At 30.6% G+C, this 16,248-nt stretch overlaps 1 protein-coding gene and 1 pseudogene across 1 annotated transcript; one reads left to right on the forward strand and one right to left on the reverse strand.

The window, feature by feature from the left end:
- Positions 1–1,657: 1,657 nt before the first annotated feature.
- Positions 1,658–3,776, reverse strand: LOC133779667 (B3 domain-containing transcription factor VRN1-like). Its single transcript, XM_062219600.1, has 6 exons — positions 3,576–3,776; positions 3,411–3,479; positions 2,521–2,800; positions 2,287–2,439; positions 2,032–2,201; positions 1,658–1,912 (listed from the first exon to the last, which is right to left on the reverse strand). The coding sequence occupies exons 1-6, from the start codon at positions 3,774–3,776 to the stop codon at positions 1,658–1,660; spliced, it is 1,128 nt and encodes a 375-aa protein (XP_062075584.1).
- Positions 3,777–4,356: 580 nt separating this feature from the next.
- LOC133779668 (DUF21 domain-containing protein At4g14240-like) lies at positions 4,357–9,012 on the forward strand (annotated as a pseudogene).
- Positions 9,013–16,248: the final 7,236 nt, after the last annotated feature.

Genomic DNA, 16,248 nt, shown 5'->3' on the forward strand with positions numbered 1-16,248 from the left:
GGTTGAAACCATTTGAAAGCTATTGAATTTGAATATGCTAGGTGTAGGCGTGGGAGACTCTTTGGGTAAGCTAGTTAGGACTTTGACTACTTGTGGCTACATGTGAGTATGTGTGGCATCAAGTGAGTATTTTTAGCACTTTGAATAGGTAGGAAGATGGGCTGGCTAAAACTACTATAAAGGGAGGAGTTTTTGAATTTTGAAAATGTGTTGAATGGAGTTGGAGGGAATCAAGGAAAGGAATTGGGGTCGGAGCCTATAAATAGAGCCTTTCACCACTTCATATTTTACACTCAAAGAAAAACTTTCAAGCCTCTCAATTTCGAAATCCATAGCTCCCAAAAGCTCTCATATTGTTGCCCCATAATCACACCATAGTCGAACCACCACTACAACAATTTTTAGTATATATTACATTAAAATATAACATATATTTAAAAGTGCTATTGATAAATGATTAAAAAAAAAACACCGAACAAATATTTTGGCGCCATATGAAATATACCCAGGCGCCAAATGAAAAAATTGGGTCTAATTTCTCTCAGCCATAATTTAATCCCTAAACCTAAGATACCCAAACAATATCTCTCAGCCTCCATTGCCGCCTCTCTGCCTCTCTTTCTTGCACTCTGTATTCTCCTCCATTCACACTCTCTCACACACTTATCCTCTCTCACTCTCATCTCGTCTCATCTATCTCTACCTCACGACGTCGGTACGAGCTTCCGGAGCACACAACGGCTGTATCGCAGGCTGTACATCACACCGACTATCTGAAGTTCTTCAACTTACCACGACTCGTATTCTCCTCTGCTTACGTCATTTTAAGGTACGATACCATTACTTTCTTTTTCATCATATTTTACTGTATTTTAGTAATGTATTATTAATACATTAGCTGATATTGATTGCTCTCCGGGCAAGAGAACAACTGAGAAAGTTCTTGTTTGCAACTTCCATGAGGTACTTTCATTTGATTTGCTGGGTTTTCGTTTCTTCTGGATTTGGCTCTGTTGTATTGCTAAAAATGAAAGCTTTGGGACTTTATTTATATTTGGGGGAGATTGAAAATTTGAAACTGTTTGCTCGGATAGTTATTTCAAAGTGTTTACTACATAATTTGATGTTGGGTATTGGGTTATTAGGATTGGTAACTCTATTTCTTTCATTGTTAGTTTGGTTGTGATTTAGTTGAGAAGATTATATTTCAAACAATTTGGTCCCGAGTTCTGATGGTGGGAGTTTTGTCTTTTCTTGACTGAATTTGCTTCAGGCATATCTGATATTACTATAGCCATATCTGTTTCAAGCATTCCTTTTCAAGGTTTTGTTAGGTCTCTCTCTCAGTCCCTTTTCAACGGTATTTCTTTTAGGAGAATAAAAGATTGATTGAATTTCTTAACTTGACATTGCTTTAGGTAGAATGTCATTATCTTCCTTGTGGCTGCTGTATTTGATAATACATATTGTTGGCTGATGTGAATTTTACTGTATTTAGTAATGTATTTGAGCTTGTTATGGGAAAAGGAAAGGCAAGCAAATAAATGATAGTTCGAATCAAAAAGCAGTAAAAATTAATAAGGATCATATTTGAGAAATAGGGGAAGGCATAAAATTGAAACTACTCATTCATAGATTTGCATAATTACAACAGTTACTACTCTTGAGCCAAACCACTTTGTCTAAATATATAAACTTTCATCTCAGATTGATTTCTCTTAATCAGCTCAAAGATGCATACATCTCTTGGCTGAAGAGAGTTCCCTTTTGCAAATGCAACCCACCCAGCAGAAAATTTATAATCTGATTTATAAGCCAATAACTTCACATACCAATATTTCTCACCAACCCAAAGCATCACAGTTTGTGTCTTTTCCTCAAAATAATGCACTCCAAAAGTACATGGAATATGCTGCACAAAAAAGCATTGATATTTAACTTTCATTTCAAGTACTCAAAAACAATTTTGATACAAATTAGTATGCATTTATCAATGAAATATATAACAGTAGAAGAAACGTTTGGGCAAACCAGTACACATCCAAGCACGTGATTTGATCTCAAAATCACTTGGAAGTAAGGATTTTTCGAGAAGAATTGGCTGGCTGCTTCAGAAGCACTGCTAAGTCCAAAAGATGAAGGCCTCTTACAAGTACCTTGATTACCAGTATTTGCTTCAGATATCAGCTTCATAAAGTTGTCTGCATTTAATTTATAAACAAAATGTAAGCTGACTTTGCTTAAGAATGTTGAACATTATTCTTGAATCATAGTCTCATAGCATACCTGAAGGTTCAACTTTAATTTTCTCTTGTTCTATCTTTGCAATCAGGTTCTGTGGAATCATGTTGGCTTTATCATAATTAAAAGAAGATTCAACTTTCACACAAGGATTTCTCTTTCGCTTGGATGGTGTAGTTGTTCTTCTCTTATTTGCAACTGAAAACAACACTTGTAAGTAAGTCAATACTATAACCATAACTATTGCATTCAATTATATTAGTTAAGAGCATTTCTCACCTTGCTTGTTACATGCATCATCAGCTATCTTAACAATGGAAACTTTAAATGAAATTTCATTGCCATTGTTAGTAAGTTCAAATGTGCAAATATCACCCGCTCGCAGACTATTGTCCAGTGCGAATGCTTTCCATCCATGGCTTAAAAATTCAGCTCTGGGTAACACATTTCTTTGCCTCACCCTTAATTGGACAAACCAAGATCTACCATCCGAAACCCAAAGCCTTACCTCACATTCTTTCTTACTAATGTACTTCTCCACAGACTTGTATGGCAAGCACTGACCAAATGAAAAACAAGAACACAGAAATTATTAAACGAATCTGATCATCAAGGAAGACAGAAAATATATGCTATGGAAATAGATGCCAAGTTTATGAGTAAAAAGAAACTGATAATTTAACATGTATAAACTAGAAAACTTACAAAATTACAACGGCCAGTTGTATACACTGCACGCATAGTGACTGTGAAGGATGGCCTTTTAGTTTGAGAACAACTTGCTCTTTCAAGAGCTTGCTCCTTCATGGTGCTACAAGATTCTACTTTACTTGATCAGCTTTCTTTTGTCATGACATTAAGTTCTACAGCCTCATAAAGAAAAGTTATTTAGGGAATGATATCAGGACAACAATAATATTATTATAGAATAAGTAGAGCTCATGTTTACCTGGTAACATAGGGGAATTTGCTACTCCATTTTCACAAAAAATAACGACTTCAAACAACATTATCCCCGTACTCTTTCTCAAAACAAAGGCACAAACATCACCTAATTTCACATTATTGTCTTCAGCAAATGCCTTCCAACCACCCTAAAATCTGGTTTTTGGAGACCCGCCATGCGATCTGAAATAGTATTTCACAGACCAGATCCTTCCATCCTGAACCTTAAGGATCACATCTTGATGCTTACTAGTACTGAGGAGGTAATGTTTTGCAAAGACAGATGGTATAAACTTGGCAAAAGATTAAAAAGAATAAAGTCAATATGAAAAACATTTTTTATGTGAGTATATTTCAATTGAACTTGTAGGAAGCATATAATTAATTACCATATTAAGCTTAGTTCCAACAAACGATGGTCGCATGCAAATCATGAAAAAGGGATCTTTAGATTTAAAACCTTTAGCTCTCTTAAGGGCTTCAGCCATTTCTTTTGCATTCAACTTCTGCTTCCTTAAAAAATATTCAGGTTCCATCCACCTTGGTAGGGGAGAATCTCCACATACTTTATCAGAAAAATCCCACTTCATGACTGAAAACATATTCAACAGATTTCACAAATCATAAAAAATATGTTAATAATTACCATGGAAAATTTATTTGTCATGCATTATTTGGTTCCTGACTTGGAACAACCAAAACTATATTCTTCATAAAAAGGTCAAGACTTTTAGATTGATTGTTGTTTGTTGAACAGTTCTTTCTCGTTATTGATTTTTGTTTGAAATATAAGTATGGGAAAGTAGTTAATTTGTTAGTTTCCCCTTATCTCCATATCTGATTGATTGTTAATTTGTTGACTTTTTTTTTTGAAGTAATATAAAAACTTGCTGATTTCAACTCTAAAAAAAATCTAAATGAATTTTATTTCCATTTTTATCAGTTGTATGATATTGATATAGACAAGGTAGCTCTTAGCTCTTACTGTCTTACATTCTCTTAATTTTGAATGAAGAAAATGCATATATTTTATTCTTACATTTGACCATAAGGTCACTACACCAGTTCCTAGTTCTTTGCCTTAATATATTTTTTTTCTTCTAGAGAGACTATCTACAATTCTACATGGTTACATGGGATACATCAAGGATTGTCTAACTCTAGATATCTATGGCGTATTTCATCACAGGTTAACAAGCCATATCTTCTGTTGGCGTCAGGGGAATATTCAATTCAAACTGGTGTCATGATTGTCGCATCCTTTTCTGTTCTGTTATGGGAATTCGCTTTCTGTATTAATGTATTGTGTATTTGCAGCCTATAATATTCTGACTACCTATCACTTTATTTTTCAGAGTTTTGGCCTTGGATGGATTGTTGGGTCATGACCATTATTTTGGGCCCTATTCATCAGTTTTGCATTGGGAACTGCTTATTCAATCAATGTGAGTTTGTCTAATCTCAGAATTTTTCATATACAATGCCTTATCAGCGGATATTTTGAAATATATACTTAGTTTTATGTCACCTAATGACAAAAGGTTAAGGTGGAAACTTTACAGAATCAATATATATATATATGCTTGTGTTGGAATAATTTTTTCGATTGGCATTTGGAATTTGATGTAATTTTATGCATAGATTATATATTTATCGAGTATTCACAATCCAGATTGATGTTTTGATATGGTGATTCACAAATTTGCAGGCCCTTCCAATTTACTTGGATAAAATGTTCAATCAGTATGTGGCTATAATTCTCTCTGTGATTTTTGTTCTATTTTTTGGAGAGGTATTTTATTTTTGTTCCATTAACTTTCATGCTTGGTTTAACAATAAAGTGTCAATATTTTTGTTGGCTTATTATGATAGAAACTTGATATTCGTTTTTCTAAATCAGGTTATCCCACAAGCTATATGCACTAGATATGGACTTGCAGTAGGTTCCAACTTTGTTTGGCTTGTTCGGGTTTTGATGATAATTTGCTACCCAATTTCATACCCAATTGGAAAGGTACAATATCCAATGGAAAGTTGATGTTTAAACATTTAAATGTGAACTTGGAATTTGCATTTATCAACCCTCTAATCTATACTATTTTAAACTGGTGTTTTAGTCATTGAATTTAAGTATTTTTTCAGTGGTTAAAAATAAATCATAAATGTGAAGCAAAACTGTGGAATCTGGTTGCAATACGATGGATTCTTAATGATATCAGATTATAAGGGATTTATATCTATTTTTTGACTTGAGATATACACAATGCAGATTTTGGATTGGGTATTAGGACATAATGAAGCTTTATTTAGGCGAGCCCAGTTAAAAGTCCTTGTCTCCATCCACAGCCAAGAGGTAAAGTAAAGCTGTTGAGGATAATTAATATGCTCTTTAACTTAAGGAATAGCTTTACAAGTTGAAAATACGAATTATTGCTATCATCTACCACAGATATATCTTGGCATTAGTTCTGATTTCCTTATCTTGTCATAATAGGCCGGCAAGGGTGGTGAGCTTACACATGACGAGACAACAATTATAAGTGGGGCACTAGATTTAACTGAGAAGGTAAGGTCTTAACAGAAATATCATTATTCCTTACATTAATTTCTTAATATTTGCATGTATGCCAGTGATAGTATTATATCCAACTATTATATGAGGTGGGCGTAAATCCTGGTGAATATGAAAGTTTATTGTACTTCTTCTACTTCTCTCTCTCTCTGAGTCTTTAGAACTATACCAAAGAGGCTAAAACTTATTTTTTTTAATTGTAATTTCATTTTGAAGTATAGCTATTTGAAACTCTGTGCTCATGCTAAATCTTTCTCTCTCTTGAGCTCGCTTATTCAATATTCTGTTTTAAAGTTGTTTGGATTTTTTACTTTACTCCCCAGTCATCTTATCTTTTTGGTTTAAAGAGCATTCTGAAACTTTTCTTGTCATTATAGTTTCATTTTGATGTATAATGATTTCACTCTTTATACTCATACTGAAATTGTAACTTGAATATGATAGTAAGCTTGCAATAATGTGTCATGATTAGAAAATCAGCATCTTACTTTCTTTCTATTATTAATTTTTTTTAAATCTTAAAAAACAGACAGCTGAGGAGGCTATGACACCCATTGAATCAATGTTTTCCTTAGATGTCAATTCAAAGTTGGATTGGTGAGTTTTGGTCATGAATTCATTGTTCTTTATTTCTGTCAATTGGATTTTACTGGTTTTCACAATTTTTATTTACATGCTGCTTTTAGCTGATTTTCAAAGATTCAGTCACTCGACCTTAGAAACTATTTTTTTATAAAAGAAGAAAACATAGAAAGTTTTGTTGTTGTTGTAGTGATAGATTGTGTTAAAAGAAGGATATTTTAGCTGTGATATCAGTCCTAGGCTCCTAGCCTATCATCTTAGGAACACTATCCCAATTAGTTGCTGGCTTGTCAATAGTTCTGTCACCTTTTTACACAAAGTTTCACTGAGGATAGTTTGTACATTTTATTTTTATTTTCGCATACAGTGCTCTGGCATATCATAATGGCGTGACCCATGTTTTATTGAAACATGTCTTATGTTGCAATTGAAATGTTAGGAATGTTTGAATCACATGACAGCTCAATGTGTTTTCTCGTCGTACAGTTATTTTCTGTTTTCTTAGCAGAAGTTTGTTGCAGAAAAAAATTATATTTTTCTACTGTATTTCTCATTTTTCTCCTCCTTTTATTCAATAACACAGGGAGGCTATGGGAAAATTTCTTGCTCGGGGGCACAGTCGAGTTCCTGTCTATTCTGGGAATCCGAAGAACGTTATTGGACTGCTTCTGGTGGGTGCTAGAATAGTAGAATGTGAATGTTTAGAAGATGTTTGTATACTAGATGCATTTTAAATTTGACTTATCAAAGGAACTAACAGCGGGCAACATACTTTGTACTCTGCTCTTTAACTTGTTCAATTCTGCTTATTGTTAGGTGAAAAGTCTTCTTACTGTACGACCTGAAACAGAGACTCCAGTCAGTGCCGTTTCCAACCGGAGAATACCATGGTTTGCTTAACTCTTCAATTACTAATTTTTTATTTTTCAGAAAATACATTCAGTCAGAGTATCCAGTGTTGATTTGTATGTTGTATACTCAGAATTCCTGCCGATATGCCACTGTATGATATATTAAACGAGTTTCAGAAGGGCAGCAGTCATATGGCACTTGAAATTCAGCCATACTTGATGGAAGAAAAATGTAAGACTGCAATTCCTTTGTTAATAATGATGTATTGTTTTTTTTGCCTCCCCTCATTGAAGTGCTCATGCTTTTGATATTTTTTTTCCCTGGAATTTTAATGATTTCTCATCTCCTTTTTTATTGTTTAAGTCAAGCCAGGCTGCTGTTCAGAAGGAAGCTTTAGGATTGCAAACTAAAGCCAAAACCAAGGAATCTGAATTTGAAAAACCAATAAATTCAGCATCAGCAGGTAATTTGGCTACCAGGCAAATATAGCAACCTTGTACTGATCTATAAATATAATCATTTTCCCTTTTATCTAAAAATCTAGTTTAGCCCTAGTTTTCACAAAGATCAGCTAGGTTTTGGCAATAGTTCATTTTTGACACTCCACTATATTCCCCTTTGTTTTTGAAAATTGTTAATCTCTATTTGGTAACTAGAAACTAGTATTTTTGTTTGGGGTTTTCTTGCAGCATTCTTATAGAGTTTAATTGTTTAAGTATATTAAGCTTTAGTTTATCTTGACAGGAGGTTTCTACTGGTGTGAAAAAGTTATTGAGAGAATGGTCTGGCCAGTACAGCGACTTCAGTATTCTTTCCTCTTTAAATTCTCAGGTAAATCATGTAACTTACTGTTTGTTTAGTAGGATATATGTTTTTATATATATCTATAATATTTTAGGTGAATTTATGATCTTTAAGAAAGTGTTAGATGGCACTAGATGTATTAGATCAATCCATATGTGTTGTTTTAGGTTCAGATCACTTCCAGGACTTGTCAACCAAACCCAAAGGGATATCATAGAATGTAATGTCTGCATTTATTAGCCTTTTGATTCTTCCTTTTTATACACATTACTGTATTGAAGTCATAGGTTGTCTATGGTTTTTCATGCATACGTTTGACACTTCTATCAGATAATAGTACATATTCTTTGATTGCTTGATTGATGCTTTTGAAAGTATAATACAGATATATTTAATAAGAGCTAATAATTTCATTAATGCAACATGGATGACTATAGCTGCCACTTTAATAAGTTCTAATCTTCCAGTTTTATCAGATACTATATTGTGCAGTGACATAATATATCAAGTGACTGATTACACACATGCATAGGCACACACTGACACCTATACTTGGATTGACTGATAAAATCTTATAATTTCATTAGTTCCAACATAGAAACCTAGAATTACAACTTTCATGCATTTTTAATTAATACAAGGCAATTTGGTTCTATTTTTATTTTATAAAAGCCCTAGAATTACCATTTTAAGTAATTGCTGGTGTGATTCCATTATTACACTCGAATATTACAGTTGTGTAGATGTGACTGGAGCTTACAGTGCTCTAAAGACGGAGCTTAACATAAGCTTGACAGCAATAGGCCTTTTGTGGACTACAACTGGCTTTATTGCAAAGAGGATTACACATGGACCTGTGGAAGAAAGGGAAACAGGTATATGACAAGTGCACAACAAATGGACTCACAACAAAGACAAGTGCACAAAGGATGATGAATTGAAGGATGGAGCAAGTTTCATGCATGGTTTACTTTTGTGTATCTTGTAATTTTTTGTTTTTCATTTTTGAAGTAAAAAATGTTTAAGATTATAATACTTTATTATGTTATGCTTTCAAACTTAAGTTAGAACTAAGATCTCATGAAATAGACACATTCAGAGTTTGAATTAGTTATTGTTTAATGTAATACTTATGGTTTATCAATCTATTGAGAATTATATTTTATGATTAATTTTGATTTTTTTTTTTATCAAAATACAATAATGAAAATCTTTTAATTAAAAAAAAACTTATAAGTACCATTATCACAATAAAAAACCTTAATATGTTATGATTTAGAAACATATTATAAGCATAAAAAATCGTTATGGTTTATATAATATAACAAACTAAAAATGTTATCAAAATAATCAACTGTAACAGTTGAAAAGTGTTATGAAAAAAGTACAAGATTAAACTTCAAATTTATAACCAAAAACTCTATCTAAATGTTATTATTTCAATATTATAGCATCTAAAAATGTGTTACTGAATAGTTTAAGACAACACCGAACATAACATTCAAAAACTATTATAGAAAAGACTGGACTTTTAATTACAGGGGCTATGTTAGCATTTTCAGAAGTGCTATCAATAGTTCCGGTTAGCAGTTTTTAAGTGTTATGAATACTATTTTTACTTGTAGTGCACTATAGTCTTTATAATGCTCGAGAATTCATTTCTTCTTCTATTTTTCTATTAAGCCTCAAATACTATTGTCCTTATAAACCTTATAGCCGAAACACTAAACCCTATCAAGACAACATATAGCTGAAATCTACTCAAGTATTAAAGCTCTTGGTGTCGTTGTTGGAGATGCGCATTAGAGTGAAGGCTCGAGATTTCATCATTTGGTTCTAGGGTGAAGGTATGACTTTATGAGATTTAGAATTTCTATAAGTATAGTTTTATTATAAGTCTCTAATCTTAAATTTTTATATCATATATAAATGTTTTGGGCGATTATCTATAGCAAAAGCAATCCCTTTTCTTTTCTTTTCTCTCTTTTTCCACACTCAAGGTAAGGAAAATTAGGTAGTTTTGTTTATGATCTAGTTTGTGATATGTATGACCCTAACATTTCAGGTACAAAAAAAAGATAAGTGTGGCTGGACCTAAGATGTTAAGAAATGTACGACAGGCCTAAGTTGATGTCCGGTAGGCTCGGTTGCCAAAATTGTATGACAGACTTATGTCCGGGGCTTAATTGCTACCCATGTATGAGCACTTATCTTTTTTTTTATTCCTGTCTTTTTATTATAACATATTATGACCTAGTATGACCAATGATTATGAGTATGACCTATAACTATGACCTATGGTTAAGATCTAGATTATGTTTATGTTTTAAGGTATTATGAACTTTTGTATAATTTATGATATGTCTGTTATGATTACTTGTTATATGACTTTTGTTTGTATTTTCCTTACTCGGTTTAGAAGCTCACTCCTTATTATGTTGTTGTGCGGCCAATTAAGGATAGAAAGCTTGATGGCGAGTGGGACTTAAAAGCTTAGTGATGTATTCGTAGGGACCATATAGTCCAGGAATGATCTAGAGGGCCTATTTATTAAAGCATTTTCTTTTTAAGTTTTATTTTTATATCTTAATGTTGCTCATTTTATATTGTTACAAATCTTATTTTATTTTTGTAAAGATACGGGATAACTCTGCTTATTATGATTTTCTTAAATAAATGAGCAATATTTATGTTTATGATTCAACGTTATGTTCTTGATAATATTATGAAAAATTAGGGTGCTACAAAAATGTATCACAAGCCTCAAGTCACCCACCCTAATAAACAAAAAAGAAAAATAGAAAAATCCTTATAAAAGAAATAATTACAAATGTAAAATATTTGGAGGAGTTTTTTTTAGTATACGTCTATTGCATATTTTCTGATATTGGCTTCATTGTGTTTGTAGCCCACAATGTTTTTTTTAATTGTGGCAATAAATTATTTATATATATATAATATTTATTAATAGTCAAGGGATTTTTGGGTTTTGTATTAGAAAAACATGTGTACAGTCGCAATAAATATCACATAATTGATCTTTATTTCCTTATAACTATATACATTGAGAATTTGATCACTTCTCTCATCTCCCCTCTCCCCTCCCACAACCACTTGTGTTAGCCCCAAGTGGAAATTGATTTTTTGTCTTGTAAATACTTTGTTATTCTTTAATTTGGAAATAGAACTGCACTTTGCGTGGTGTTTATAATAATTAAAAGTTATGTATACATATTTAATTTTTTTTTAAATATTTTCCTTATGTTGTTTGAGAATAAAATAGTGTGATTATTGGAAAATTAATTAGTATCTTGTTTTGTACTTGACTAAATTGATTAAAAATGTGAATAGTTTTTTGTTAATGATGTAGTCTTACTATTTATCCAAAGTAGCATTTTTTTTTTACTTTTTTAAAAATATTTTTCTAAATGTTAATTTATAGTCTGAGTGTATAAAATTTCTACCTTTTATAGTTGTTGAACATTTAGATTAGATGAGCGACATAATGTAAATTGTGACATTTTGTCTTGTAGGAATAGACTTGCCTTTTGTGGGATTATTTTATAAAATAGATCCATAAAATGAATAAATAAAAAATTCAGTTTAATTTTAGGTTAATGGTGAGTATAATTCGAAGTAAATAGAATCTATGCATAGTCTTATGTGAATTTTAATGTGTATGGAGACAAATGAGGTTCCTCTAATTTTCGTTAAGGCTATGTTTGTGTAATCAACTTGACATGGTAGGCTAAAATAATGTAAATATATGCAACTTAGAAAAATATAAAATTATTAGGGACAAAATTAAACTACGTACCATAAAAAAGAATGAAAAAATAATTAGAACACAGTGAAGGTTCTCAAGTTGATTTTTTTTTCTTTGAGAATGGTGTTGAGGAAAATGGAGATAATAAGGAATTGTTGATATCTATAATTGAAAATATAAATATATATATATAACTTTGGTAAATGGGTTACAATTAGATATTTAGTAATTTTCTGAGGGTAGATATTACATAATATTGTGTTATAATTGTTAGAGAATATTATATATTTTAATTAAAATATGAAACAAGATACAACTCTAAGCAAGAAATTACAATTGGATAATTTGATGGAATAAAGTTACAATTCTAAAGCAAAAAATACAAATAAAATAGATATATGTGGAAGTAAAAGAGAATGAGATTACAAACTCAAGACAATAACAATACAAATAACATAGAATAAATTAAGAACAATAGAAGAATATGAAGAACATTCTTACACTTACACAATATTAAGTTAATAGTAGTGAGAATTACTAGATTTGAACAAGAATCGAAATTGTTGTCTAGAAGTTTATTTCTCTCTATTATCTTAACACTAAAAGACTCTCAAGTTTAGAAAATTTTAGAAAATAATTCTCTGAAATTATCAAGCATTGTATTCTCCAGGCAAGTGCTAAAATGAATGAGTGACCAAATGGTCTGTATTTATAGAGTTTTGGATCACCATTTGATTTTTAAATTACCAACCTTTTGGCTATTACCAATGATAAATTGGGTGTTTATAGAATCAATTGGGTAATTTGTGAGTTACATGGGGAGTTACAATGTTCAAATCATCAAAAAGATGTTTCAAAATCGAAATTGTCAAGTTACTGATTTATAACCCCAAATAACAGCGTTGGTTACAAGGTGCCAAAATATCACAACTCTTCTCCCATACAATTTTGTAACATCCAAACATTTATTGGCTATAGCACATGAAAATCAAATCAAGAATATGTAACTTAATTTACATATTAGTCCTGGTAATATTTTGGGAGTTCCAAATCAGTGTACATATTAGCTCTTTGTATGTTACAAATTGAAAAAAGGACATTTCGTATAAAATAATATAACGATAATATTTGGACTTTTTTTAATATTGACTCAGTATTCTTTTTTCTTGTAAATAATGTCTTATTCTTTAATTAATTTTTCTAACTAAATTTTTTTAAAAAAAAAATTAACTCCCACATAATTAAGAGAAAAATCATCCAAAAAGTCCTCGAGAAAATTTAAAATATTGTATCCTCATATACGAAAAAAAAAATAATAATAATAAACACGTGATTCTTTCAAAATTGATTTCCATATTACACAAGAGAACTTAAAAAATAAAATAATACCCTATACCTATACTTTTCTTTTCTTTGTTTCTTTCTTTTTTTTGTCGTATAAGAGTAGATATACTCATAAAATTCCGCTCTACTTAGGCAACATTACAATTCAATATGGGTTTGCTCCCGTTGATATCCAGTTACTACTTTTGAGCTAATCAATTCAAAGAGATGAAAATAGTAACTTCGAAAGCTACGCAAAAACCGAACCATGATTAGGTGTATGGGCTAGTGGGTGACCAGCTGTTTTATAAGAATGACGATCGTCGTTCGCACGTGCGCCTGCGAAGTTCTTCTGGTTGATCGACGCAGGTTTAGTTGGGTTACGCGACGGAGGCTTGTTTCCCCCTCTGATCAGTGACGATATCAATATATTAACATCTTCATTCAGACTCAGCACTCTACCACCATCAATGCCATGAAGATTGATGATCACATGTAGAGTAATCACCAGAACCAAAACCATTTCACTTACTCGGCTCATCTTCACTGATTTCTTGCTCAAACTAATGCTAACAACTATGCTTTATGACGCAGTGAGAGTGTGACTTAGAGTTTTGGTAGTGATTTAATGGTACACTATTATTTTTGAAGTGCTTATTGAAGAGCTGAGGAGGAGTTTTAGTTTATATATATAGCTAAGACTAATACGTTTATTTTTTCCTTATGTGAAAGTTTGGGTTGACTGTTGACTGTTATTAAAAATATTATAAAGTAAACCCGCGGTTTATAGAATTTGAATGGGTCGTGCAAGAGGTGTATTTACTGAGTCGCTTTAGAAATTCTAAATTTTAATTTATTTTGCTGTGCATACACGTATGAACGCGCGTGTGCCTACAAAAATATTATTCATTTTTTATAATCGAATCAAATTATCACCAAAGCCACGTATAGTAAAAGCCAAATAATATATGTAGGGAAATTTACACTAAAATTATTTATAAAAATAAGTATCAAATTATAAAGAAAATATATCATTTTCACCTTCACAATTTCAGCAAAATACAATTTCTTCAATTATAAATTGCTATAAAAACTATTACTAACTCGATCATATTGTTTCAATTTAGTGCAAATCAATATCAGACCTTGAGTCTGTTTTTTTTTATTAAACTAATTATTTTTTAAATCATTTAAGTTTTAGGAATATTAGTATTTCTTAAAAAGAAATAGAATTTTTATAATAGTACAATATAAAATTTGATAAATTATTTTTTAAAATAGAAAAGTGACTTAAACCCAACAATTAAAAAAGAAAAACCTAAATGAAAGAATTGAAATCAATATCCCATATTAAAAAAAGAGGAAAGAAACAATCATCTCCCCCACTTTCCCTTTTATTTTGTTTATAATTTTTTAGGTTTCAAATTAATTAAATATTATTTTAATTATGTTTCTATTTTAAATAATTTTTTACTATATATTTACAAATAATAAAATGTTAAAAATAGATTTTTCTTTTCAAAAAATCAAATATAAGCTTCTTCTTTTTTCTTTTTTTCTTTTTTACAAAAAAGAGGGTATATAGCTTTAAGTACAATAGTTTGACCAAAAAAAAAAGTGTAGATATCATTTTTTATTAATTAAAAAAAATTAAGAGTTAGATTTAAAATTAAATGTAAACTTTCATGGTGGTTTGCTTTTAATCTAAAAAATAAACAAATAATATATTCTCAACTAAAACAAATACATTCATAAATATTTCATGTAACTTTAGAAGTATTGCACTCATATATATTACTAATTACTAATTAGTATTAAAGAAAAAAAAAATTTAATCTAATATGTATGAGATAAATTTAATTAAATTTATATAAAAAATGAATTTAAACTAAAGGATTGAGATAATAATACATATTAAATTTGAAAATCAAATTAAGAGTAAATTGAAAAAATTTCTAATTAAATATATATATACTTGCTTTGATTTATTTTTCTTTATTAGTCTTTATATTTGTTCTTTGGGATGAAAATGATCTACTTTGAGGAGACTTTAAAATGTGCCGAAATTACGTAGTTAGTGTATTTTAAAAAAAAAATTGACTAGTTAGTGGGTGGCTGATGGATTATATGTACATTTTTTTAGTACAAAACAATTAGTTTAAAAGCATTATAAAAATTATTATTAAAAAAAAGTAACATAAAACTTAACAATGGAAACAATTTACAAAAATTGATGTGCTCTACACATAGCTTCACCCGTGCATATGACACATGTATAGATGTATTTATTCAAATTACCTTTATCTTAATTTTTTTACTATTATTAATGTGTAATAGTTAAGACATATAAATCTTATTACCTTATAAATTTACAATCAATGAACCTATATGTATTTTATACAAATGTGAGTGTTATTAAGGTATGTTCATAATTAATAGTAGTTAAAATTGATGTTCTACGTGAATTAGTGTAAATAAATTTTAGACATAAAATTTTAGAATTTGTCTTTCCTCGTAATTAATTTTTTTTAATAAGATAAAAATGAAACTAAGAAAAAATTACAAAAAAGAAAATAATAAGATCTGGGAGGCGACGCGTCGCTAGTCCTTTGAATCACTACACAGGCGACACATCGCGTGCACGATGGCGATGCATTGTCTAGGTGCAGGCGACGCGTTGCATGGGCGATCCGTGCAGTGACAAGTTTTTTGCTCCAAAATTCAAATCAAATATTTTAATCTCATTGGTTGAGTCTAGTGAAGGTTCCTATACTATTGAAATGGGTCACTTGAGTTTTTGGTGAATTGATCACTCACCTCTCTCTCTCTCTCTATAGCTCTCGAGATTACTAGTTTTCTCCAAGATCTTCACTATCAAGATAGCTTGACTTTGCATGAAGATACAAGGCTTGTGAATCTCAATCTTATTCCAAAGTAGTAGCTTCAAGCAATCTCAAGGAGGAAGCTAGGAATAGATATTTCTGAACAACAAATCTTAATTTGTATCAAGCCTTGTTACATTTTGTGATTCACATAAAATCATTGACTTGCGATTTTATGTATCAAGGTTCTTCAACCCAAAGGTCAATTCCACTACTTGTTTTATTTGTGTTATGATTAAATGTTTCTAAATTCATGTTATAATTATTTTATTGTTACTTAT

This window comes from Humulus lupulus, chromosome 5 (genome assembly GCF_963169125.1).
Source record: "Humulus lupulus chromosome 5, drHumLupu1.1, whole genome shotgun sequence".
In the NCBI taxonomy this organism is placed as follows: domain Eukaryota; kingdom Viridiplantae; phylum Streptophyta; class Magnoliopsida; order Rosales; family Cannabaceae; genus Humulus; species Humulus lupulus.